General features: G+C 36.9%; 1 protein-coding gene across 3 annotated transcripts; it reads left to right on the forward strand.

The window, feature by feature from the left end:
- Positions 1–1,880: 1,880 nt before the first annotated feature.
- LOC106155426 (oxytocin-neurophysin 1) lies at positions 1,881–18,495 on the forward strand. Of its 3 annotated transcripts, none has more exons than XM_013530286.2 (4): positions 1,881–2,193; positions 14,052–14,205; positions 16,799–17,006; positions 17,312–18,495. In XM_013530286.2, exons 2-4 carry the CDS (start codon positions 14,059–14,061, stop codon positions 17,422–17,424), a joined length of 468 nt encoding a protein of 155 aa, XP_013385740.1. In that variant the 5' UTR covers positions 1,881–2,193; positions 14,052–14,058; the 3' UTR covers positions 17,425–18,495. The 3 variants fall into 3 exon arrangements, with proteins under 3 accessions (XP_013385740.1, XP_013385737.1, XP_013385738.1); XM_013530283.2 differs by lacking the exon at positions 1,881–2,193 and adding an exon at positions 13,133–13,447; XM_013530284.2 differs by lacking the exon at positions 1,881–2,193 and adding an exon at positions 13,534–13,831.
- Positions 18,496–25,485: the final 6,990 nt, after the last annotated feature.

The following is a 25,485-nucleotide window of genomic DNA, read 5'->3' on the forward strand; positions in this document are numbered from 1 at the left end:
GGCTGACGCAGAGATTTAAAGACATAAGATTTTTAAAATATGGTTTGCTACTTCAAATTAACCTAGAAAGTAGGCCTATTATATGATGTAGGGATGCATGGAATATAGTTGCAGAAAACGGACTTAAAACCTGGTTTGGCCTATAATGTATTTCTTCACTTATCATCTAAAGGTACTTCATTATTTGACGACATCCACCGGAAAATTGCTTTCGCTCACTTTATACATGTATGATGCTCAACGAAGTCTGCCATATATATATATATATATATATATATATATATATATATATATATATATATCACTTTAACCTGTGTGGTAGATGTGTATGTCAGAGGAGACAACTGATCTCACCTAGCACATTTTACGTGTTGGGACGCTCTTGAACGAGTTCTCTGCCCAGAATATTCTTTTCGTTGTCGTTTCAGTACTTTAAACACATGGGTCGTTGTGGAGGGGGGTGTCCAAGAGCTCAGAGCACTTAGGCGTGATATAAGGGGTGTATGGACATGTTTCGCATTGTGCGCAGTGACACCTTTTCCCGACGCTTCACAGGCTAAAATACATGTACTTTAACATGACGAACGTTATATATTGCTTCGCTAACAACAGAAGGAATTTTCATTATTTCTTTCCCAGTCGTTGCACTTTGCAATTGCTCTCACAACTTCGATTACAAAAGTTTTAAGTTAGCCCTTTATACATTACTATAACATACGTCAACAATATGTGTTTAACTGTGGGTGTTTTTCAATTATACTTGAGGGGTTATCATATTGGGCCTCGCTGCAAGTCGGCAGCTGATGCCAATAACGCTATTTTGTTGAAGTGGTTTCTTGGTCAGATAGTAAGATCAGGTCTATAACCAGTAATTCCAAGTGTTTTGTCTGAAAAGTGTACCTTTTTTATCGCAAAAATAAGTTTGTTCACAGAACTTAGAACAAACACAGAACTTGTTCACAGAGCTTAAAAGCTTTTTGGACCTGAAAAACAATTCCTTCGACCCCCACCCCCACTGCCCGCGGGTCTCTAGAGGAAATTCTTGTAAAAACTGTCAATGTACATGCATGCCCATATGCAAATACAAGGAATGTGTGGTGGATTCGGCGCCTGTTTCTTCACCAAAATACAGAAAGGGCCGCTCGATGCAAAGTGACCTTGGGGGTAGAGGGTAATATAACTTAGTCCTTATTTTTGATTGTCTTGATCTTCCAGTAACCCCTTTCACCTCCCCCCCCCCACCCCGGAAAAAAAGGAAGGATGATAGAAAAAACGAAGAATTGTGGTCAGATTCATAGTTAACAAACCATATGTAATAATATAAAAACAGGTTAAGTCGGGAGAATATTCAGAAATCGGGCTGATTCTAAGAACGATTTGTAATGCTGATCACGACTGTCATATTACGGTCAAAATGAATGATAGATTTATTTGATAATACTCCCATGCACAATTTCATGCACTCGAGTATTCCGTGCTGCTTCGTTCATGTGTATTTACCACTCATTTTTCCAATACAACAGAAGCAAACTTCTTACTTTATTGAAACCTTTTTGACTTAATAAGTGAGTGGGTATTTTGTGGTACTTAACAGCTCTAATAATATCAGTCGATTTCTCGGAGAAAAACGCACACCCAATCCTCCACGCATTCTCAAACATTCTGTGCAAATGCGTGAATGTCCATTTCTACTTTATTTATTAGACAGCACCGCTTGCAAGCACTCAAAACTCTTGAAATAGTGTGAAGGGTCTGCACAAGTCTATAAATCACTGTCGTTAAAGCACTGTTAGCGCTAGATCTTAATTGATTCCTATGTGTCAATATATATGAACGCAAGGGTGAACGGAGGAGTGCCTCACGTGATAACGACCGGTCCTAAACACGAGCGTTTTACGACAACGACGTCACAGACACGAGCATTCGGTCCTTAAGTTAATCGGATACTCTGTTGTTCCTTCCAATTCAAACTTTGTCAGTGCCGCGACATTTACGTCCATCTCACGTGTTACTTTGAGAATGTGTTTATTTCGGTTGCCAGTGACAGCGCTGATCAGATGCCTCTAGTGCTTCTCCGGAAAAGGATACTTCTCAATTAAAACAAGTTGTTTGGACTACAGATATAGAGAACATAGTACTATAGATAGCTCATAGCTCATCCGCTTTGCAGGAAGTTCGTCACATTGAAAAAAGGTAAGAAGGGCAATGCAAAATGTTAGAAACTTTTTTCGGAATGCTACTGGTAATCTATTTTCAAACCATTTGCCCAGCGTGTCAAGCGGGCTATAGGATTTCGGAATGCTTCACCTGTTGCTTTTGGGTGTTCTGTTGATTCAGATTCCACGTGGCTATTTGTGTTTTGGGGGGAAATGTATTTGACTTTTAGAAAATGCATTATTTCTATAAATCATTCACATTGCTGTTTAACATCACTGTGCTCCGACGCAATCGCAGACGGCCCCAAACAGTATGCAATAAACGTCAATGTGTTCTAATGTGACATTTTCTTCTTCGTACCGTAGCAATGCTATATTCATGCTGAAATAATGGACGCAAGGGTGAGAAACTGTCACCTCACGACATAAAGATGCCGAGCAAGCTCTAAGTTGTTTAACTAATGACACATGAAATTGTTTGCCAAATTAAGGTGTGATTATCAAACAGATAACCACTTCAGAGGGCTTGACCTATCCAAAGTTGACTTAATTCGATCGAATTGTCTTTGGTGAAATAGACGGAGGCGCGTCTCAGTGGCACGGCCTTCAAGCGCCTTATTCGCGATCTAACAATTTTATGAATTTCAACTCAACAGTGTCGTTGGGAACAGCTACATATGTATTCCCTCTGTGTGCAAATGCATGCTAGTTTGAATATATTAATTTAATTTGTTTAATATTCCGTAAATTAACGACCTAGATTTGTTTTTATTTTCCGATAAAAATGATAATGCCGAACTCCAATTTCTAGAGCTTAATTAATGAGATTCCCGCTGCAAAGATCGTGCACGAAATCTACAACGTTTAGAAAATATGGGCATTTGAGTTTCTTGAGTGAAATCACTGCTCGCCTTCATACGTGATAAACCGACATCTTACTGATAACTTCGATTCTCCATAGCCCATGATGCTTGCTCAGTGGGTGGTTGTATCTCTAGAGTGCTGTTGACATAGTTCATAAGCTCCCTAAGTCATAAAGTTAAATATAGTAGAACAGATATGGTCAATCGAATACATTCCCATGCAAAATTCAGTCTAACCGCTCCTCCCACCGTTCTTACTGGCCAATTTTCCCTGGTTGTTCAGTGAGTGGAAAGTGAGGTCATTTAATTAGTGCATAATATGTGCTCCGTGAGAATAAACGACTGCTTTTTTTCGCTCTAATTGTTTGAAAAAGATTGATTTCTGGAGTCTATGTACTAGTATGGCTTCAAGTGTTTGTGTAAATATACCTGTTCATGGTAGTTAATGTGCTAGCAACCACAGTAATGTATCGGCTAGATATAGGTAAAATGAGAATTTAAATTTAATTTTGATACTAGCTTTCTTCTTTATTCATAATATTTTATTCCGTGTTAAAACATGATGAAGTATTGTAAATAAAATACGCTATACACAAATTAATAAATTATATGGGTCTAAGAGTAAGCGCCTGTATGACGCCATCACGACGGGAATTTTCATAAAAAAAGTTAATATATGGGGAAAATAAATGCGTATGGAATAAATCATTTTGACCAAATTACATGTGAAAGTTTTGCATTGGAGCAAATCACAAACAAGTAATACTTTCTAATTAACAATTGTCTTTTACAAATTGTGTTATTAACAGCGACTACACTCCTGCTCCTTTCAACGTCAATGGCCTTAATATACGTCATGTTCCTATACGGATGACTGAAAGATCATCCGTACAAAAAGGGAAGTAAATAATCTAAATGTTACCCAGCCAAACCCTGGCTTATATGCAGCTCCAGTCTGCATCAGCAGTGGCCTGGTGGGGAAATAGCCATGCCTCAGTCCGCTGCAATATGCATATTAACATTACACGAATTTCGCGCTGGCAAAAATACTCTGAAATTGATTAGTCAATTTTATATGAGCGCTTCTTATTTGATTATTTCTCAATCATTTCTTTTTTCACTTTTCATCATTTTTTCTTGAATACATCCGGCCGTGTAAATTGCAAGATAAGTAGCTGTAAATATGCTGCGGTGTGATCAAAGAATAAATTTATTTGATAGACCATCTGAAATTGTGATAGTTCAACGTGAAATCATGCTTAAAGCAAGTGCAAGTGGCAACAAACATGTGTTGCCTCCAAAATTAGCCCACCGATCAAGTAAAAACACTCTACAGTTTACTGTAGTTATCTGTGTTAACGATTGATAATTAAAATTTTATGGAAAATAGTGGAACTTTTGCTCTTTTATTCAAAACGATGTGTGTTAACCCAAGCTACATCCTCTTCGTCCAGAGCTGAAGCTATGTAACTCGTCAGCATAACTAATGTAGACTCCACATGCTTCGCCATCCCATAACTCGAATAATCGTTAATCTCAAACAAATATTGTGGATTTTTTTTTCTCTTTTGTATTGGAAGAATTTTCTTAACGTTGCCTCACTCGATTCTTCGCATAACTCGTCTTCTGTATGTCAGTGGGTAGGCTTTTTTGTAATCAAATTGTTTTTGAAATTAAATAGACAGCACATAATCAGTCAAGCAAACAAAAACACCATACCCATACCACTTGAAATGACATCATATCCTTTTTACCTTATTTCTTACTCCCGTGTACCCCAGTTTGTAGGGGGTGGTTTAGCCAACATTTTAGTTTGTACCTTTGTCTTTCCCCACCCAGTAGAAAGGTGTCGTGCAATGATGCAATGTCACACACATTCACAGAAAGAAAAAAGAAAGAATGAATAAAATAAGTACAAGATCCTATAGCCTTAATGTTGTACGATAGATACAAAGAAGTGGGAACATTCACTCAAATATAACTGAAGTGCAGCGCCTGCCCCTACCCCGGGTATGCCAAATGAGCACACGTTTTCACTTCAAAAGACTTCAAATTGAAAATCCGAGTGTAGTCACCCTCCAAGTTAGCATTTTGATGATGCATATTCTAGTCGCGTCACTGATTCCATAGATTTTTTCACCTTTTATCAAGTTTACCCTCATTTCCGCCATCTTGATTAAGATAAAGTTATTCATTTTCATGATGCAAAGTTGACGATGAAAAATGATGTATTGCCAACACGCTTTGAAACTGGTCCAAGTCTTTGTAACTAGATACGTGTTGTTTAATTAAGCTAATGTGAAATTATGAATCAAATCAAATTAATATGCGTGGATAACAGTACTATTATGAGGCACTCAGAAATAAGCAGACAGAAAAGAATCAAGCCCTACATTTGCACAACAGGTAATTACAACGCTAGAAATTAATTTAAAAAAAAAACAAGAAATCAAATAAATTGTATAAGAAGTCAAATTAGAATAGTTTATGCCAATTAAAATTTATGTCTTACTAGTAGTATAAAACATTTGCTGCCTTATGAATAATGTAAATATTGACTCATGCCATACTCTGCTTATTCAAGAATACTAATATCTCCATTCATCTGTAGATAACTGAGGTTGGAGGCGGGTTGGTGGAAAACTCCCAATCAATTCAATGTCTAAATTGTCTCAATAAAACTCAAAATAACTACGTTACGCCCTATATCAAGGAGTTAAGGTTATTGTGATCACGTTATAATCAGCGTCTTCAACTGTCACGAGGTTTACCCCCCATAAATCAACGTGCACGGTACCCCATCTTGTTGACTGAACCGGGTTGTTGCTGCAGATCAATGTGGACGTTCAGTTTCAGTTGGCCGGCCTGGTACATAACTCCTTCAACTGTGTAATGGCGAAGCCCTTATATTGGGTGGAGGGGGAGTGGGGGGTAGCATAAAAAATAAACATGTCTTAATAAACATTTAACAGTTCCACTCTTCGTCAAAACATTGAAACCGTGATTTGAAAAGGGTTTTGAAACGAATGAAATAAACTTTGAACAATGGTCGTAAACATCGGTTACTTAATTTTACCCAGTTAATCATGTTCACTCAATTTTTTGTATGTAAATGTGATTTATCTTCCAGCCAACAACTGTTACCTCGTTTCAGTCTCTATGTAAATTGACATGTTCTTAAAATCGGAAATGACTGTCTTCCCTTTCACCGCAGAAACCCAAAATATTTCCGAATATAACATGTAGTTATAATTGCCAATTTTAATGACCTTTTTGAAAAAATTGTTTTGCATTATGAGTAACCCAAAACGTAAACGGAATTTTGATCTCACTCCGCTAAGTATAAAAAAATGATCCAAATGTTCCTTACCATTAAATGCTATAGCTATGTAAGTTCAAAATGCTATTTGAATATGCAACTTCGGTTCAAAGATCATTATTTGCATTATTGAATCTTTCGGCATGATCTTTCTCATTCATCTCTTTTATGAGGGCGGATTAGGAATAATATGCCTCACCCACCAACGAACTTTAAATTGTATTTATACAGTGAGTCAGTAATTAAAATGATCCACGGACTGGCCAGCGATAACCCCCACGCGGGCCCATGGCATTGCAAATTTGTCCGAAAACAGGATCATTTACGATAGCAAACAGCGGTTTCGGTGGTCCCCTTTGGTCGACTGAATGTTCAGTTCTTATGTGTCAATCAGTCGAAACTGTCACTACGCATATGATGCCATCATTATTTCTAAATTCATGCCGTAATTGGATGAAAAAGACACCCACAAGACGGAAAATGACTTTCGTTAAGGCACGCAACGGGGCTTGCAACATTTATGCAATGCAGAGTTGGAAGCTCATTGAGTTTGAGATAATTAGAAAGTAATTGTTTTCAGTTATTTACTATTCGATTTGCCCACGAAAAAAAAAGAACATCTGCCAATGTTAAAATGCTTTTTTTTCTTTTTTAACTAATGTCAGCGTTCGCGAAGATGGAGGGCAGAGTATGTTTAAGGGAAATTAACACAGGCGGTATCGTTGGGTAGATTCTCATAAATACATAACGAAAGAGAGTAGTTGTGAACGGTGCAGATAGGGAGTATCGCTGTCAATTTGTCTCCATATATTCAGTCTAGATGGTGCACCAGATCTCTGGATCGCGACTGCATTGGTGCCAGCGACTTTCTAAGACGCACGATAGACGCTGTGTTTTTCATGCACTTGAATATTTCTTACACAGGTTTTTCGTATGTTGATCTCTATATGTATTTCTGTTTCTACGCCAGGACATGTTAGTTCCAGTCAAACCAATTGCAAAATCGTGACAAAACATCATGTCTTAAGTCTTGTGACCTTTTTAAACAGGCAAATTGCGTAGGCCTATTTGATCGCCTCTTTCGTGGACTCTAGCAGCTGTCTATATGGCCATGAGCAATAGCAGGGGCTACAAAGTTTTTGTGTAGAGTAAAGATTCCTCCAAAAGTCTTGACTACAGTATGTTCTTATAATTCCAAATCTGTTCGAATAAAACCGATATGAGGCAAATTTGTGATACTGTGCGAAGAAATCTGCTGGCTTTGTTAGCTTTATTTCCCAGTGGGCGCGGTAGATGAGGTGCATCAAAATCGAACAGCGTACAAAGACGGTAAGATCGTAATTCTAAAGTGCTTTTTTATATTCAATCTGTGATAATCACCATCACTTAAACCCAAATTAACGTAAGAATATAAAATGGATTGGCATTAGATTGATTATGATGCATCTCATGGAAACAAAATTTCAGTTAACCTTCTCCCTGTCTCAGAGGCGGTTTTGCACTGGTATGGGTTTAACTCTGCTTTTTATAGTCAATAGATCCTGTAAAGAATATTGACAGTTAGGAGGCAATGTAAAATGTATATTGTAAAACAAACACTTGAGATGGACGAAGGGATATTCATACACTTAAGACTATTATTTCTAACGCAAATAACACGCTGGGCGTCTTTTAAAGTTTAGACCGCGATAATGGCCAGTTTTTGACCTTGCACTTTTTAAACGCACTTTTCTGGCGGGCTACTGAAAAATTTATTATGTTTAATTGCAGTCATCATTCTCAGTCGCAAGTAGATTAAGTTCCAATTTAAATAGCCTCACTCAATATCTAGGACCCTTCTCGGAATAGATCAGTGTGGGGGTGTCCGAATATAAATAACGATTTAAAGCCCATGACAAGTATACTTCACAGACATGCTTGCTGGAGATTGCTACTTTGGGTGGATCGTTTTCGAATAAGTTGGCCCGCTTTTTATGTGGATTATAGACCTTGAAGATAAAAGATTTTGAATGGGCAATGATATTCTGTGATTTTGATTTTATCTTTTTTAGACTAGGCTAATGGGCCATATCTAGAAGCGGTTACAGAAGACTTGTACGTCCTCCCTCCCCCTCCCCCTCCCCCACTCCCTTCTCTGTCCCCTATCCTCCAGCTTATCCAATTAATGCATTATCCAGCATTGATTTAGCCCAGAGGCTAAAGGAAGCTATCACTCCCACATACGAGATACAGTATTATACTAGTAACACAATGTATACGATTTTCACTTAAGCATTTTTGTTTCTTCTTTTGTGATTACAATAATTAATCCAGCTATCTCAGGTAGGCCTACGGAGTAAAAGGTTGATTACATCGTGGGTTCATGAATGCAATAAAGTAGCCGCATCCCCTGCATCATTTTGATTAGAAATTGGTCTAATGGGCCTGAAATACATCGTATTCGTTGCTCATAGAAAAATACTACCCGAACACAACGAGAACACATCTCAGCTATGACAATGATACACGCCAGTGGCAACTAGCCGCCAAATAGAAGAATTGGTGTGCGTTTATTTTCCTTCCACCATTTATTTTTTGACATGGGATATATGTAGCTTATCTTGTCAGCTTTAAAAAATCAAAACAGCTTTCCTTTCATGAATATGGCCAGAATTAGTACGTGTACCTGTAAAAAGGGTGTACCTGGACAGAATTGATAAATACTAGTAATTGATTTATCATAGGACATTCACTCGGGGTTCTGATAAATTACCAAACCAATAATTCTTCTAACCAATGCAATTCTAAATGTCCATAATAAAAGTAAATTGAGGTCCACACATTGTCCGTTGTGTGTCCAGCACCTGACCATGCGGTGCAGCCCTTTGTGGTTGGCTTACTTACTTTCAAGTCCATATGAAAAATGTAAGCTCGCCTTTCCCAAGAGAGAGCAATTAGGGGACACGAGAACGTCTCCCTTATCTCAGACTGTTAAATGTTTTTACTTTTGTGGTGGTCCTGTCAACGCCATCCAAGGCTGGGAGCGTACGCGACAGATGTGTTTGATAGACAAGTCACACACACACACGCACAAATATTATGTTTTTTTCCTTTTACCCAAAACACATTTCAATCACTACGGAAACTTTCTGTGTCATTCTGAAATAAGGACAGCTGACTCTCGAACTTGCCTATCCTTGCAGCATTACACCGGAGCGACGGATGTGCTGCATGTAAAGCAGCATTCTAACTTATACCATTTTAGTCTACTCTAACTGAAAGAAGTAGACCGTTTTGTACAGTTAGACAATCCCTGGTTCAAGTGGTCAACGCAATGAGTTAATGAACGGGTTCATCCACAGGCCATTTTAGAAGCCAAATAACCGGCATACTGCCAGAGGTTTGCCTAAGCCTCAACCTAAGTTATAATGATCGTTATTATGACAATGTTAGATTTTATGTCATATAGAATTACTATTTTTCTAATGAGCTTTGAAAAGAAGCCTGTAAGCGTGCACAGTAAAGTCAAGACCGAAATGAATAATTTACATGACGTCTCGAACCATAAATCTAAATATGTTGCCTACCAACTAAATGCATCTAAAAATCATTAAAAATTGGATTTTAGACAATTTGGAGGTAAACGATTAAGAACAATCGGGTCTGTATTATTAAATATCTTCAATATAAGTCATCTGAAGAAAAATAAGAGGTGAATTGAACAGGTGTTTTATTTCCATAATCCTGACAATGTTCTTTTTTTACGAATTTATATATTTGCAAAGTTTAGGATAACAGGTATGTAAATTGACAGTCCAGCTGCAAACTAATTAGCTAATTGGATTCATCTTCGTTTAAGCTTGAATTGGGCCGATGAGTAAACATTTGATTATTAACCGCGGAACCATTTGATAGCATATAGGCAAACGCCCCTATAAACATTTAAACCGACAGGTGTCGACATATCAATTTACTCAGTGGGCTTGTATTTATTGATTTACACCTGCTACTGAAACCACTGTTGGTAAAACCAGGAACCTTTATATTATATCTTGATGCTCGATACACCTCGGGCAACAGCTTGAGCTGTACCAACTTTTTTTGATGTAACTTTGAGTTTATGTCGCAAAAATTAGCGTTGCGTTTTAACCAAAGTGACAGCAGCTGCCTGGAGTGGGCAGCACATTACCTTGCGAAATCAAGAATTAGAATAAGGGATAGTTTTTCTCTCCTTTTTCTGTTCCTTTTTCTCTGCATTGTAATGAATAGATTGATATGAAGCAAGCTCTTCTTTTTGGGTAATAATTTCATTTTTATAATGATAATAAGATTGTCATAGAAAAACATCAGAATTAAACATGAATATGACAAGGAGGAATTGAATTGTTTTTTGTTTTTATTATTGATACAGATTTATATATATGCAATGTTAGTTTATATCGCTCATATAAAAATTCTATATACCATATATGTATATATATATATATGATAACGCCTAACTGACACCAAAACAGTATGCTACAAGCAAAAGCTGCATGGGATAGAAGTATATAGATAATTCAGACACAAGATTCGTACATGACTTGAAGCATACACAACATGGATTGTTTTTTCTTTAAAACCGCAGCATCCACCGTTTACCTCAAGAAATAAAAACAGTTCCTTAATACTAAATGTAAAATATGTCGTCTCGCTGTCTGATGTCACTTACACTGTTAGTCCATAAAAGAGATTAGTTTAAACACATTTTCAACATTTAGATTAACAACTAAGAAAAAGTGTATGTTATGAATACTTGAGAGGGATATTACGTAATGCATTGTGGTACCATTCTTATAACATGCAATGTAAACATTAACTTTAACAGATTCATGCGGAAGGAATGGTGTTCGCTTCTGATAGTCTACGTGACAAAGGTAGTGGACAGGTATTTGCCTAATTTAGCTGTCTATGTGTAGTATTGGAACTCCGTCATCACTGGTAGCGTAACGTAAGCTGAATAAATGAATGAAAATCTTCTCATGCACTACAAAATCCCCAATAGTAAGATCTAAAATCCATCCCCGCCATGCAAAGAAGACAGAAGCATGATAGATTGACACAATTAGCGCTGCGCCTGATGTCATCGTGCACATTAATTAGACCTTGCATTACTCCCATTGACAGACCGATTGAATGGGATTGAAACTGAAAATCATGATTTTTCCGGCTTTCGCAACATGATTCCGAGTGTCTGTTACTTTTTTCGATCAATCAGGCTAAGTACTTTGATTCCGTTCTGAGACCAACTGAAGCTAGTTGGTAGACTAAAAGCCCATTTTCCATTTCCCAGTCTGACTAATTACTGAAAATCACTTATTAATTCGGTGAATTAATAGGCTGCATTGTAAAAATTCGATGGTACCCCCTTCTGTTCAAAGTAGTAAAGTGTCGTATGTAAACTATGACTGTGTCTATTATTTGTTTATAATAGATTATATTAATTTTATAAATAAAATCCAGTTTTTAAGCCATTCCTCGTGTCAAACCCGAAACTTATCAACTTCTGTTTTGTAGAAAAAATAAGGAAAATAGGACGACTGGAAAGCGAATGGATGAAGCAGTTTTATTGATGCAAAGACGAAGTTACTTTTGACTGATAATTATCTTTTTTGTATTTTTTTCTTTCACTTACTCTTTCTGCAACAATTTAAGAAGGTTTCAAACATTAATATCATTCACGTGGTGGTAAGGAATGTTTGTAAAAACGCGTGAAAACTGTCGACGTTTGTTCACGGACTCACCTTGACTGTCGCTTCTGATAATGCAACAGGACATTAATGATGATATGCATGATGTGATTAACACGGGCGGGAAACCTTAGTTTGACAACAAATTGCAATCAGCATTTGTCAACAAATGTCTTCAAAATAGCAGCTAGTTAAATTGACAGTGTCAAAACATGTTGGTACTACCCTAGAAGAAGGAAATAGACAGTTAAACAGGTACCTTGCACCTCCGTCCATTTATGCTTAGTAAACACTGGTTTGCCAGGCGACGGAGGTCGTTCTGGTATGCATGATGATAGTAAGACACAATTCTTAAAGTCTGTACGTGCTAAATAGAGATATCTACTTAGTTGATTGTGAATGCCTGCTTAAATAAATGACTAAATTTAGGTGTGGACGCAAGCCATCATTTCCAACATAAGCAATAAATGATGACGAAAATTTCGAGCCACCTTTTAGACAAAGAGAGGGCGTCGTTTCTTCAATTTGATTTATAATATTGATTTGAAAATTGGAGAGTCTAAGGATAGCACATTGAGTCTGATGCAGACGAGTGCGAAGTATGTAATAAAGGCTCCTGTGATAACAGCTGATGGATCACTGTTTGCAGTGAATATTCTTCAAAGTTTTTAACACTCTTTAATATGCAAAGTGCACTTGGAATAGGGTTAAACAGTGGTCTGGTTGCGCATTTCCGTTATTGAAACTGCCCTTTGCTATCCCTTCTCTCTTTCTCCCTCCCTCTCTGTGAAGGGTGGGGTTTTATATGTATTTAGAATGTATAAACCGTGGTTAAAGTAGGTATGTTTCCAGACTATGAGTCAACCACAGAAGTGTGTGCGTAGGGGGACCAAATATAGATGTTTCAGTCAGCGTGACAACTTTTTCACATTACTCCATCTTGACTAGTTTTTGAAAACTTTGTTTAAGTTTTTTTCTTGCAAACTTCCGTTGCCGTGTCACATTTATTCTTTCCCCTCGTCTGTACGGTGACTGCCACTACCGCTGGTTGACATGTATTTAGACACAATCGGGTGTGGGGGCTGTCGTTGGTTTAGGAGTTGTATATAAGCAGAACGAAATCACTCTAAATCATTTCTGAGAGAGCTTTTAATCACTGAGGACTTGAGACATAACAACTGTGGCCAACGATAATATTTTAGCTCTGAACTTGTAAAACGACTATTAGTCCTAGGAGTTAGGGACACATTTAAAACTTTGAGAAACCAAGGACAGAGTTACTAGAACTTCATCTGTTGGGGACTGGTATTCTAATAGGGTGAAAACGGACTGAGAACAAAACACATTCTCTACTCTTGAGGTTACTTGGTGCTGATACAACTGCGTTATGGCCACTTTCAGGTTTGTGTTGGTGTTTCTACGAGGGTTTTTAAGAACCTATTGACACTAGTATAAAAGTTCTAAGCTTTACGCGTGAAGCAGCGGTCAGAAACCAAAGAGCACTGTGTGGGACGTTAATAGTTCTCGTCATTTGCATGACGAGAGAGGATGGAGGCGCAACTCTGCCTGTTGGGTTTAAAAGATGGTGTTCTCTCGCGAGTTTTATAAAGCATCAGGGCGCTAGTTCACGGTTAAAAGGTTCATCCATCACATTTCTTATTGAGAAGATCTCCAAGATGCTCTGTATCCGTTATTTACTTATTTAGTGCTGAGTTACTCTCTCACGGGGAAAATAATCACCGTGCGGGAATAGAATCTTTTCAATTTTTCAACAGAGTATCTTTGGTGAGTAGCAAATCAATCAGCATGATGTAAATCAATCTGGTTTTGTGCAAACTGGCGTGATAAGAACGTTTTCAAACTTGTCAGTTTAGCGGCATTGTGTTGTACACGATCTATGAGCATTGCGCCTGCCAAGGATGAAAATGAGTGTGATATCAGAACCGACATCCAGTTTCAACATCTTTTAGGTTAGTGTATTAGCAGATTGCCTTTTTATTTCTAGGTGTACGATGTTGCCGTGTTCCACGAATATGCTACTGAAACACATTCTTGCACTCATGTGTGCATTGACGATAGCAAGTGGTTGTTTCATAAGGAATTGCCCGTCCGGAGGAAAGAGAACAATGGAAGATTTTGACACTTCACATCACAGACAGGTAAGAAACTGATGCAGATCGATTGTCATTTATAAAAACTGTGTGTGTGTGTGTGCGTGTGTGCGTGTGTGTGTTTACTCACAATGCGTTTCTCTCCAGCGACTATATTCTTATAACATTTTTCACACAAGTACTCATAAAACAATAACTTTACCTTTTACGGTCAACGAAAATATTTAAATACAGGACAGAATATAATAGACTGTTTGTTATAAGAGCGATGGCGAACAGAAAGTGGATGCTTTATTAAAAAAATCTATGTAGCAAACAGTTACCACTGTAAAGGCGCGAGTATTGAATTAATTCTAGTGATCAATTTAAAGGAAATGCAACATATACATAATAGCATATTAATTCTATGAAGTGTAAGATAATTGTCGAACTTGCTTGTTTTGGTTGGGTCGATGTTCGCACCACATCTTGAGCCTGCACCTTCTTCTGAAGCTTATGGGTAAATGTATATACTTGTTCAGAAGAACAATACTGACTTCAGATAACGGACATAGGGGGTTTTCTTTCGCTTTCTTACCCTATTAATTAAAAAGACATATGTTATACATATAGTATAACCACGGAAATAAAACCAAACTTTGAAAAACTAAAGAAGTGCGAAAGTAGCTTTTTGATTTGAAAAGAAATCTGTTCGATTGTGGGAACGCTAAAATGTTGGACGGTCTTAATTATAAACAAAAAGTGGTAAAATGCAATTTCCTTTTATTTTATGCGAAATGTCAATATTTACTAAGAAACAGACCCTAATGTTAACCATATATGTCTAATTTACTTTTTGTTTTATTCTAAGTTTACTTTTTCAAGTTCAAACGTTGAGTGCGAAAACTAAACATGACAAAAGTTTCAGGCTAGGGGCATTAAATGTTGAAAAAAAACTTAAGTGAAGAATTTTGAAAATCGGGACTGGCCGCCCATGTTTACCCCCTAAGCCTAAACACGAGTTTTCTGTTATTTTTGCTGGAAATGCTGTTACTGTCACGGTGCGTTATGAGAACAGTTCCAAGCACATTTTAAATGCGCCGCTGCCTTTATAGGTACTTGACAGGCGCCGACGTCAATAAAAAGTGCCGTAAAAGTGTAAACAAGGCAGAAACATTCGCCTTAAGTTAAAAAACGACTTTTCCCTATCACTTCTCTCAACAACGAACAGAGCCATAGGAAATGCGGACCGTTTCCTTTCCTAGAGAAATATCCACCTACGACTTGTCGTCATTCACAAGTGAAATAAGACCTCATCTCGACATGGGTGCCTCCATTAAGTATCTTAAGAATCGAACTTTATATGGATATACGGATCAGTTAAGAGAACTACCCATTGTTTTAAACGACAACGTCGTCATATCAAACGTAATTCAGCTCTTCGAAAACTGCTGTGCGTCTAAGAGCTTCTCAGGGTTCACAAGAGATTGACCGGGTTACGACGTAGGATTTCTATAAGGTTTCAATAGCATTTTATTTTTGTGAAAGACAAAGTCCGCTGGGCTGTCACGTTCCACCGAAATGCTAATGGCGCAGGTGGGGTATTCGATTTATTTTGTCACTAATATCCTTTCACTTTCCAAATTGGTAAATTTGAGTTTCATTCGAGACTTTTGGTTCTGATAAATGCAAATGGAAAATTACTGAACATTCTGGTATAATTATATCAAATTAAAATGTCGAACAGTGTTCTTCAATTAATGTGAATTTGGACTCCTGAAGGATGTAGTGTTTATAGGAGGAATCGATATAATAGCCTATGGCGCTATTGAAAGGAACTCAAGGATAAGTTCGAGCACTTATACTTATTTTGGTCCAAGGGCGAGGTTGAGAGTTTTTTTAAAAGTGCTAAAGAGCAGCATATGCTATTTTTATGATAACAAGACCACCTAGCTTCCATTTATGGCTAAAATACCGCTTCACGTAGGTTTTTGATGGGGATATTAATGTTGCAATTTGATTATGTTACCAAGGGTGTTTGTCGAGCAAATGCATTGAGTTTGGGCATGTGATTTTTGTCAAAATGATCAATTATTTTCATTTGATGCCTTGCCTCCAGCTTTTTTCTTTTTTCTTCAGTTTATTCTTCCTTTCTTTCTTTTCTATTCCTTTTCATTCATATTGTGTATTAAGGTAGAGAGTTGAAAAAAGATGTATAACTAAGAAAACTGTTTTTGAAGAGTCCACTGATGTTTGCTATCTTTGTCGGACACGTGGTTTATGTGGTAGAAAGCAGCGGCCTCGAATTAAACGACACAGAAAAGACAAAATTTCATAACAATCGTTGTGGTTAATCTGCATTCACGTCAGAAGTGACCTCAACTTAGAACCTCAACCTTTTTCTTTGTTTTTAAGAATGGTGTACACCGTTTATCATAATTCAGTTGTTTTTGGTTTAACACGCCTAGCCAACACATTTTGTAGTAGGAATTAAGGTCCATTGGTTGTTTCATGTCTATTTTTATAATTGAGAAGTAAAAAAAGACCATTGTATCGAAAGAAATTTGATTTTGTCTAAACAAAATCATCCATTTAAGGCAAGTGTGTATTTTAAGTGTGTTTAAAAGAAAATTGTTCAAATATGGATTGTTCATATTTTCAGTGTATGTCATGTGCTGACGGGAGAGGCCAGTGTGTCGGGCCTAGTATATGCTGTGTGGAAAAGGGAGGATGCCATGTGGGCACATCAGAGGCCGATGTATGCAAAAAGGAAAACGAATCTAATACTCCATGTTCCGTGAAAGGAAAAAGTTGCGACAGCAGCCTTTTTATGGGCAAGTGTACTGCGGACGGCATATGCTGTAATTCAGGTGAAGCACCAGCAATTTTCCCTCTGTAAATGAATCATAACATTTAATTATTTAGGTTAAAACGCGAGGGAGGACACAGCCATCAACACCGACATCACCGAGACATCGCACAACTTCTCTCTCTCTCTCTCTCTCATACACATACACACACACACACACACACACACACACACACACAGAGAGAGAGAGAGAGAGAGAGAGAGAGCATTTCATGAATGTGTTTTTTTCTCTCCCCCATCTTAACGCAATGCGTTGTGTCTGTCTCCTCTAGCACAATACTAATTCTAGTTCCTTTCTCTTTTCAGAGTCCTGCGTAATGGACGATAACTGTCGGACTGCATTTTCATCAAAATATAGCAAAGAGTTTCTACTTTTTGTGAAGAATTTACTAGAAAGTGCCAAGAAAGATCAACACTGAGACCCTCACAAGAGGAACGAGTTTAAAGGGAGTCTCCCAGCATTACAAACGCGTTCAATGGCAGATTAACAAGCTGAAGCAAAAAAGAAAAAAAAGGAGTTATAATGTTTTTGCGGTTTCATGTCCTTTATATACACACATATTTTATGACTAATATACCTGAGAATTTTCAGAAACCGGTTAGTTCGTATTTTTGTACTCAAACCAAACTGACATCAAAACTGTTAATTGGTGCACACTAAAGACTCTCTGCACTTTCTGTTGAATTCTAAAAAAATTACATAATGTTTTAGAGGGTTTTGAATTTAGCATGTTGGTGGTCGGAAACGGTAATATCATTCGTCACTTTTGAATGCCTTATTGATGTGGACTAAATTAGAAATGACACACGAAACTGCTATCTTGTATGATATTAGTAATTATGATTAAAGCATATTTCCTTTTTGTACAATTTTCTTAACTTTTTTAAAAGTTAATAGTATTGAATATCAATATGTATAGCACTATTCCGTTAAACGCTTAAGTTTGTCCTGTATAAATTTGATAAGGAAAGAGGGCACGTAAGCCATGACAGGTTGTCCCTCGTCGGCCGAACTATTGACCTGAGATGATAGCCTTGTCTAAGGGACATAAATCTTCAATGTTAACTAACGACTAGCGGCGGAGGATACAAATGTGAACGTCAATCAAAAAACCTTATATATGTACACGTTCACTCAGTTCAGTGAAATTCTTTTTTAAGAGAATCAATACATAATTTTTGTGTTAAACAAACTGCTTTGTAAAGTTAACGCTTTAAATTTATTTATGTTTTGTTCTTGCACTAGCTGTCACGTGCTGAGATTGCACCTGTGCTGAGATTATCCCGTCAAATAAAAATGATATGATATGAACGGAGACGTGTTAGTCAAAGAAAATTAAACCGGATCGCTGAAAATAAAATATGATTAGAAACACAGGATTGAAAGACGAGTGAGGTTCATTTTGGATTCTCGCACACAATTGTCGGTGGTTGGTCTTTTCAACCATACATTTAGTTATTTATCATGAATAAACACGATTTACGAAGATCGGCAGTGTCTGTTTTTAATGAAAGTAATTTGCTAATATGACACCACTCCATCAGATTACAGGAAAACATCTTTCAGGTGTCTTAGATTCTTTAGCTGATAAATTCTGTAGCTAGATCAGCTTGTGCTTTCAAAAAGATGATTATATACGTCTCATTTCTTCTTATCCTGTACCTGACAGTAAAACTCATTATTGTTATATCCTTGTATTCATAGTAAATCACCGTAGCATCTCTGAAGAAGCGTTTTAAATCAATTAATTTTCTTTCGCTTTCAATACTATAGTGTCGTGTGCAAAAAAGTGCATTTAAAGCAAATAGTCTTATTGACTCTTAACATTATATACATAGAATGTACAAGAATCAGATTGTTTTCTATGATGTGTTAATTTTCACCGGAACTCTAGTAATAAACGCCACAAATTAATTTCAGCTACAATAGGCTTGAAATAAAGTTTCCCTTGGAAAACTAAGACAGTGAGACCATTTGAACCTCTGAAACTAACATTACACACTGGTTTCTTAGGTATTGAGTAAGGTCCCAGGGGATTTTTTTTCGTTAGGATTTTTAGTTATCCGCTTGGATAATGCAAGAATAAACAGTGTCTGTTATGAGCAAATGCTGTCGCAAAAATAAAAAAGAATATATCGTTTAAGTTCCTATAGCTTTGACATTAAAGATGGTCTGGGTAATCCGGCGTTCGTTGATTAAGGTAACGATCAAAGGCTCGGACTCTGGGAACTTCTGCCTGAATTATTCGGATCAAAGATTCAGCACAATGCCTTGGGATTGTTTTTGCCAAATTTAAAAAATAGACGAAGCCAGGGACAGTTCAAGACTACAATTTTCCGTATGCTTGTCCATATTAAGAACCTTTATTAAAAGAGTTACAACCAACAGATCCATGAATGTTTTTTTTTTCTTTTTTTTTGTACGAAAATGCTAAATTCTTCGGTGGTCAGACATGCACTTTTTCACAAAAGGTTTTGATGGAAGTAAACATGGGGGGTGAGGGAGATTCGCGAGTTTTTAATAACTTGTCTTGTTCATTTTGACAAGACAATACATCAGAATGACACCGATTTATCACTATCACACTGAAGCAGTGCACACACAATGCTTCTCATCTCTTAAGCCCTTCTCGTGGATACTGACCGTTCCATACTACAGCGTGTTTCTAAATATCACTGATAACAGCTCAGTCTTTAAAATGTACATTAATTCAAGAAACTGAATAATCCAAGTGATTCCCTAATGGATAAAGTGCTTAATTTGCCTTCATTAATTCATTGACAACTAATACCTTTCCCCTTTGGGGTATTTTTCTGCTGGCCTTAAAAAGATCAAATGCGTCTGGCCCTCTGATAACTTAGCTATTACTTGCTAGAAGTTAATATTCTGATTTTTAAAAACACTCAAACACTAGTAAGGCGAGCCCTAGATTTAAAGAATAGGTCTATTAAGCCCATTGATCTAAATAATGTAAAGAGTGAGGCAGTCTTATCCGTCTTCTGCACGAGGATCTTGATCTATCTTTTATATGTGTGTGCGTGTGTGCTTTTAATATGGTCATGCGGTATATGGCTCATGGAGTGGCTTCATTTTCTAGAGGATGAGAGTGGACACAAAAAGATTGATATTAAAGCCAACATATTAATTTTATTGACAATTTTACTAGACACAATACTAATGTAAATGAAGAGCTATGTTCTAACGGATGAGCGTTGTAGAGGCAAACAATTTTCTCCTATGGCGTTGCTTTGAAAATGAAAAGTAGCCCAGCTTCAGCTTTCCTTCATATTCTTTTGTCAGCATAAAATTTCAAGTCAAGAAATTTACTTAAACACAACATTTATTTGATTTGTTCGATTTGGAATTCTGTTCCAAAAGATGAAGCAAATGGTTGGTGATTTAGTCTGTGTTCTAGTCTGCAATGAAAGCTGGTTTGCATGTCAGGTAATGACCAGTTGACATGTACATGTACAGTGTCGGTTGCATAGTTAAACGAGTGTATTCCATTGTTGTGCTTTCTAAACAACAAGGGCCAGTTTAGGTAAAATGATAGTATGAAAATATTGACAGATGAATGAATGAATGAATGAATAGATAAATAAATAATTATGAAAGATGAAAAACTATGGTTTCAAAATAAAAGGAAAATGTTGGTGAACTTACTGTAAACATTTATGTCCTGTCTATCCTCTGTTAATGAAAAAATCTATCTATCGTTCTTTTCAAAGATCTCATGAAACAGTCTCTCTCTCTCTCTCTCTCTCTCTCTCTCTCCATATCGCCTGCAATACGGCTGTTGTAGAGAGCGTAACGTACTGTTTGCATGTGTAACCGTGCGGGGAGACTTGTGTCCGAATTGCACGATATATTTTATTTATGCATTTGATTACTACTGTGATAGCTGCACTCAATGTTATCGTTGTTAACATACAAACTAGGACAAATCAAATAGACAAATCCTGAAAATCGCTATAGTATACATCCTGGGCAGTTTCTGTACCTGTAGCATGCAACGCCCAACGCAGCGAGCTGATGATTTCTGAAAGCAGTTAACTTGCAGGTAAGGTTGAATGAAAATGCGTGCCCTCGAAGCTTCAAAGATCTCGTGTTTTAATATTGCAAATGGGTTCTTTGCTTTCTATCTGTCATCGCACAGTATCTCTTGAAAGTGTTTTTCAGAAGGAGCATTGATGATTCCCTCCCTATGCCCAAGCTGTTTAAGCGAAGAAAGGTCGATCCATTACTTCACTGTAATCGACGTGTTAGGGATGATTAAGCAGCCATCAGTCGGGTGCGGTTCTCGGGAAACCGCCCGTTTAATTTTATAAGTGTAGACAGCTAAAGTAAAAGTACCTGTTTTAAGAAAAAGTACATGATCCCTATCAGTGGCTAAAACACCCTGTTATATTGAATCATGCAACCTTAATCAAGAGATAGTAGACTCCACATAATGGGACTTACTTAAAAGGACCTAGAACGCGCGTCAGGTGCTTCCCCCTGATTAACTGTCGTTTAAATGACAAGCAGATTCATGAACGTCCGACGTGGGAATGGTTTATGTTGTACACTTTCAGTCCAGACACTTTTATGTTGCCGTTTTATCTAGATACTGAGGTGCGAAGTCCTCCATCATATTTAAGCTTCTTCATCAGTCTTGAGTGCAGAGTTCCTGGAGAGCTTTAAGCACAATTACAGATAGATTACACTGTGTGAAAACATTTTACCATGTTGGATATGATACATTACGTGCTATTGAGATTTGTTTTGTGATTTAGTCTTTTCCCCTCTTTTTAACATTTGATTGACGATGCAGAGCCATCCGATGAACCATTAATTTGTCTGCTTTATTTCTCGAGTTTCATATATTTTAATGGATATAGTTTATGGTGCAGGTTCTGTAATATATCAACAGCTGATCTTACCTGACATAAGCATCTTTCAGATCCCTGATGCTTTCACACTTATTTTGCAGCCTGAAAATTTCTGATATTGCGGTGGATACATGAAATCCCTGTGAAGGGTTTCAAAATCAAACTATTTTTTTCTTATTCTTGATATCAAAACAAAAGTGTAGATCTTCGTGTATGCCAGACTATACACTATTATTACTAGTTCCTTATACTTTTTAAAAAGTACACATGTGAATACATTTGAAATGAAAAAATCACAAGAAGCATGAAGTGTAATTAAATGTAGCTGTATAAACTTGAAGTATTTTAAACCCGAATATTTAATGATGCCATGTCCCGAAGACACGTTTTTCGACTCTTTTTCCGCAACGGCTCAAAAATTCATAAATTAACATACAGCATCCAAAATTGTTTTCTGGGAGATTTTTTTTCGTTGGAACCTAGTGATTTCCATTGGTAAATCGCAACATCTTGAACATTTATGCGTTTTCTCAAGTTTTTATGTTTCTTTTCCAATTGAAATGCTTAAAACATGTTAATATGATGCCATATACTTCCCGTCAGGCACAAAATCCATTTTGTTTTGATGCAAAATTATCGCTTTTTCTTTTAAACCTCTAAAATTATTTGCTGATAAAAACATTTGTCTCTTACAATTTAGTGTTCTGCCACATGCTGTTCTCTCATCATAGTCTTCACTTTTGCTGCGATGATGTGCAAGTATTATGAACTATGTATCTGGTGTTAATATCGTTACTGCTGAGCAAGTCAACACCAGTCTTGGCTTCGTTGACGGATGCCTGCATTAGCGGTGAATCCAGCTGTGGCGACCGAAGAATTCCGCTCACATAGAGTTGGTGAAAGGATTTACGCTTTCAATAATTTTACCGACTTTTCAATTTTGTGCTCCAGGAGATTTTCGGCAAGTTCATTTGTAAGCTGCTCGGTATTTGCCAACATTGAGTGCATTGGTGTGATATACTCGAGTTTATGTCTGTGTGTGTATTTACATTTATTGTCTTCAACATCTGTAATTTGCTATCGTTTTTTATTTGGCTTCCCGAGTCATTCGGTTTTCAATTACATATTGTTATAATTACTACAGTATATCAATACCTCATTGCACCCCATCCCAAAATAGATAATCATTATTAATAATTATCTATAGCGTCGACATAATGTAAGTTTTGGGCAATTTCCCATACATATTTTAAGTTTATTAACCGTCCAGTTTCATTTACCCGCCTTCCAAAACAGTATTACACATTTGTGCGAAATTGCGAGCCAAACATGCCACAGTGAAGCCGTTTCATTAACGCTCTGGACTAAACACTTCAGAATCAAAATACACAATGAAATACAGAAATTGACAAAAATAAGCAAAAGCTGGTGGCGTGGATTTATTTATCGAGTATTTTTACATTTGAGGTCTCAATAGCACTTCAGTCTCTGTATGCTGTAGATGAAATAACCCCCTCCCCCGGAAAATGATATGTACATTTTGACTAAAGACCAACTATCTGTATTTGGTCTTATAAACCTATTAACATTTACCTGAAATGCAGTAAATGTGTACTTCTCAACAAAACTGCTGTCGCATTACTAATTGATTATATGCAGCATAAAACGATCTCCATAAAAAGGCTACAGACGTCCATTCTAATATATTTCATGCAACCAATCGGTACTAAGAGTTAAACGTACTTAATTAGGAACCAATTTGTTCACTTATTATATAAACAGATCAGCATTTTTGAACGTGCTTCTGTGTGCAACGCTATACAGGTTGTTTTGGTGTTAACCATTTTACTAATTTGTTTCCATTTCTAGCTATCATCTTCAAGAATGGCAGTGCAAATCTGCGAAAGAGGCAGGTTAGAGGAGTATCTTATGGTATTGTAACCCATCTAATTAATCAACAATGCCTCTATGTTTGGGCTGATTTAAAACAATAAAAATAACCCACGAAAATATAAAATATCGACGTTTATATTTCTCGTTGCAATGTATAAGCATAGGCAACTCAAAGCTTTAATCGTCAATTTAACACCTTTCAGTTTTGAGGTGAGTAAGCAAGTGGTATGGCGCATAACTTCATCCCTGAACAAAATTTTGTCAAGACAATTGGCAGAGTTGACCACAAGTGAATGGGCTACAATCCCGTGTCGTCGTTTTGGTTTGATGTTTTTTTAATCGAGTTAAGAGCCCCTAATTACAGATTTTCATTAAACAAAGCCATTGTTTTGCTTTATCAACGATAAAATCTATTACTTCTAAGAAAAATCGCTGGCAGGGTTTTGGAGTACTAAATGGTGTCATTAAATCGGTGTTGAAACGGTGATCGTGGGTGCTCAGATAAAGGAATAATATGAGAAACCGATTTTTCAATTTTTACCCCAAAATCGCAATTATGACGTCACCCGTAAGATAACATATGTATAAATGTTAATTAATTTAGTCACTGATCATTGAAGATTTATCTATTACCCAAAAGAATGTATGTAAGGCAGTAAATAAGGAGATTGCATCGAAGGGTGACAATATCCTAAACTAATTTTGATGACGGTTTACCGATGTAACGGACCAAACGAGAATATACAGTACATATATATATATACAAAAAGCTTTACAAGATTTATGCACTGTGTTAAAAGTATTATATATGTTTCGGTCCTTATTCAAAAACTTAATGAATTTTACTTTTCCAGGGTATAGGCTTAGATGACGTTATATAAGTGAGTATCATATACGCTATAGAAACTTGTTTTTGTTGACTTCAATGACTCTTTGTCAAAATGTGTGTGGCCTTAAATTTCTGAGAAAGCAGAACGCTGGGAAACCTGCTGCGGTTTTGACTGATGGTATTAAGAAAAAGAGTCGCATCATACACGCAAAACTTCATTTACTTGAACTGCACGTGGCGAGTGCGTAACCTCGCATAACGCCGTTGCCGTTACAGGTGTCTTCATCGTAAACAAAGCGACACTTGTTACATTTTATAATCAGTCGCAAGCAGATAGAGGAGAATCTCAATATTAATTCTGTAGCTCGGAGTAGAATAAGCTACCAAGTTTTTGTTCGTCAATTTACAATCTACAAATTTTAAGATACACGTTACATTCTAAATAACTCGCAGAATAGTATTAATCTTTAATAACTTGTTGCCGTTTTTATTTTCCTGTGATCATAGACAATGAATAACCCTGTCTGTCTGTAGCAGTATTTACCAGCAGATGAGATATGTGTTGATTTATTGCGATCAATGATAGGAGTAGTGAGATAACGGTTAAGTGAAAAAGGTAGAAATGTGTTTTGAGTGAGACTTGTTGACCCAGGAGACAGGAGCCAATTAATAACATTTTGGAGAAATATTCATATCTCTGTAACGAGACGCCATTTTAGCTCTTAGGTTGATTCGCTTGATTTATGTAACCTCTGCTTAAAAGTACCACAAGATCAATAGCTTTACTCCGATAACAACCTGCATAATGATTTCTGGAAATATTGGAATAATTGAATAATTTTGTATTTTTGAAGGAAGAGCTTAACATGCTCCACCATTCTGATGT

This window comes from Lingula anatina, chromosome 1, assembly GCF_051362555.1.
Source record: "Lingula anatina isolate TDL-2025a chromosome 1, LinAna3.0, whole genome shotgun sequence".
Classification (NCBI taxonomy): Eukaryota; Metazoa; Brachiopoda; class Lingulata; order Lingulida; family Lingulidae; genus Lingula; species Lingula anatina.

Bases quoted from the DNA above. Each gene is read 5' to 3' on its own strand.
- LOC106155426 (XM_013530283.2), top strand. The intron at 14,206-16,798 runs GTAAGAAACTGA...TCATATTTTCAG, and splicing joins ACACTTCACATCACAGACAG to TGTATGTCATGTGCTGACGG. The intron at 17,007-17,311 runs GTGAAGCACCAG...TTCTCTTTTCAG, and splicing joins CGGCATATGCTGTAATTCAG to AGTCCTGCGTAATGGACGAT.